The 2,339-nt window shown below is 66.5% G+C and overlaps 1 protein-coding gene across 1 annotated transcript in view; it reads right to left on the bottom strand.

Annotated features, from left to right (window-relative positions):
• Positions 1-819, bottom strand: part of LOC104985818 (calcineurin-binding protein cabin-1-like) — a 4,200-nt gene extending 3,381 nt beyond the window's left edge. Inside the window, exons 1-2 of the mRNA XM_010836203.1 lie at positions 803-819; positions 268-302 (exon numbers count right to left, since the gene is read on the bottom strand). Of these exons, the coding sequence (XP_010834505.1) occupies positions 268-302; positions 803-819 (52 nt within the window). The remainder of the gene's footprint in view (positions 1-267; positions 303-802) is intronic.
• Positions 820-2,339: the final 1,520 nt, after the last annotated feature.

The raw sequence follows: 2,339 nt of genomic DNA, 5'->3' as shown, positions 1-2,339 counted from the left end.
GATGTGGCAGCTGGGAGCTGGGGCACAGGACGGGGGCACCCAAGGCGGCGGCTGCAGCACAGGTCAGTCCTGGAGAGTGACCTCCCAAGGCCACTGGTGGGAAGGGCCTCAGAGTGGGAGTGATGCGGGGTCTGCTGGAGGCGGTTCCCAGGCTCAAGGCTGCAGCCCCAAAGCCCCCCACACAGCCCTTCGGCCCTCAGGGAGCCGGGCCCTCCGGGGCCTCCCGCCCGCAGGCACACAGCTCCCTGCTCGTCTGAAGCCCCCCACTTCGGGGGGTGACGGCCACGGCTCTGCGCAGGCAGCTGTGAGGTGGGGCAGGGGCCCCGCACGGTGCCCAGCGGCAGAGCCCCGGCCCTGGGCCCACTGTCCCCTCTGAATCGCCAGGGGGACCCTGGCCCGAGGCTGCAGGAACTTCAAGCGTCCTGGGGGCACCTGGCGCCCCACCCTGACCCCGTCTGTCCTGACATCTGCTTTCCGGGAGGTGCCCCGTCCCTGGATCTACTGGTGTGGACGCCCCTGCCACTCCAGTGGACCTCCAGCAGGAGGGCGGGCGAGACAAGACCTGTCCCCCAGGGGCAGAAAGTGAGAGTGGGGTCCCTGCCCTCCTGCTGCTGGGGTGGAGTGGGGTGGCCAGGCTAGCCCTGGAGACCGAGAGACCACACCAAGACCAGCCTGTGGCCAGCTCCACCTTCCGGGGTCACCTGAGCCGGCCCTGCCCCAGCCCGGCCCCACAGCCAGCTTTTCCCAGACAAAGGAGGCTGGACAGAGGCTGGGCCCTGCCTGTGGGCTCCCGTTGGCCCACCCCAGTGCCACCTCCATGCCGAGGAGCCGCCTCCGCAGGCGAGGTCCACGGGGCGGGGACCGTGCCCGGGCTTGGGGGGCTGCAGGGGTGACGGGACCCTCACGCGGCCCGCACTCAGCGCCGGGGTCTGGGCCCCACCCTGTGTCCCTCCCTCAGGACCTGAGGCTCAGCTGCCTGCCGCCCACCTGCCCTGGGCCCCCCGACCACAGGGACAGTCCCAGCCTGCAGCCTGGGGCTGCGTGCCACACACCAGGCGGCTGGCACGGGTGGGGCCACGCTTACCTGCCTCTGGGCGGCAGCCCCGAGGTGGGCCTGACAGAACTTCACGGCCTGCTCCAGGGCAGCCTCCTCGTCCACCTGAGCAAGGACATGCCTGCGGTCAGTGGGCCTCAACGACGGCTCTCAAGACAAGCCCCCCATGCTGCTCCTGGGGGGTCCCAGCCCTGCCCCGGGCCCCAGCCCCCAGGGCTGCTGCTCAGGGACCAGCTGGCCATGCTGTGTTCACATCTGTGGCCGCGGGACTTCACCCTTGGGGGCGGAGGCTGGGGGGGCCTGGGTGACAAGCTGCCCCCTTGACCCCCTGGAATCTGGGTGGTGGGCTGGGCTGAGGGAGCCCAGGGGCCAGAGGTTGGCGTGAGGTGGGGAGAGGGGGCCTGGGGGTGGCCCTGGGTGGGGGAGACGCCGGCCTGGGGTGGGGAAAGGGCTTGCCCTCGCCTGCAGGAAATCCAGGGCTTATGTTTCCTAGTTTATCAGCAACAACAACAAAGTCACTGCTGATGCTTGAGAGAGACAGCGGTACAGGGACACGGGAGGGAGATGTCAGGGGCTCACCCTGTGCCCGCCTGACACTGCCCGGGGCTCTTCCTGTGGAAAGAACCTATTTTTCTCTAATTAGAGGGAAAATAAAAACCTATGCCTGAGGGACTGAAAAACACAAAAGGCAGCACAGGAGAGAGGTGGCAGGGCCTCCCCGCCCGGCCTGACCAGGCTTCTGCAAGGCGGCCTCCTTTCCTTTGAGACTAGTTACAGACGTTTAGAAGAGAGTTGTGTCTTTCAGCACATACCTCCCCAGCTTTCCCGAGATATAGTTAAGTAAAACTGTAACATAGTCGTGGAGAAAGCAACGGTACCCCACTCCAGTACTCTTGCCTGGAAAACCCCATGGATGGAGGAGCCTGGTGGGCTGCCATCTATGTGGTCGCACAGAGTCAGACACGACTGAAGCGACTTAGCAGCAGCAGCAGTAACATATTTGAACCTCTCTGGGGTTCAGAGTAGGACACCTCGGAGTGGCTGGGGACGACTGGACGCCCACCCGTGGGGCCTCCTGGAATGACTGGACACCCACCGGCGGGGCCTGGTGGGGAATGATGACGCCCACCCACGGGGCCTCCAGGGATGACCAGACGCCCACCTGCGGAGCACCGAGGATGGCACCATCAGGGACTGCGGGGCGCCACCTGACGTGTACTCCGAGGCCTCCGGGGGCCCGCCTGAGGCCACCCACCTGCTTGATGAGCATGTAGGTCTCCGACAT

Source organism: Bison bison, unplaced genomic scaffold (genome assembly GCF_000754665.1).
Source record: "Bison bison bison isolate TAMUID 2011002044 unplaced genomic scaffold, Bison_UMD1.0 scf7180017845634, whole genome shotgun sequence".
NCBI classification, from domain to species: Eukaryota; Metazoa; Chordata; class Mammalia; order Artiodactyla; family Bovidae; genus Bison; species Bison bison.
Note: the sequence above shows the minus strand (reverse complement) of the source record. Positions and strands in the feature narration are given on the sequence as shown.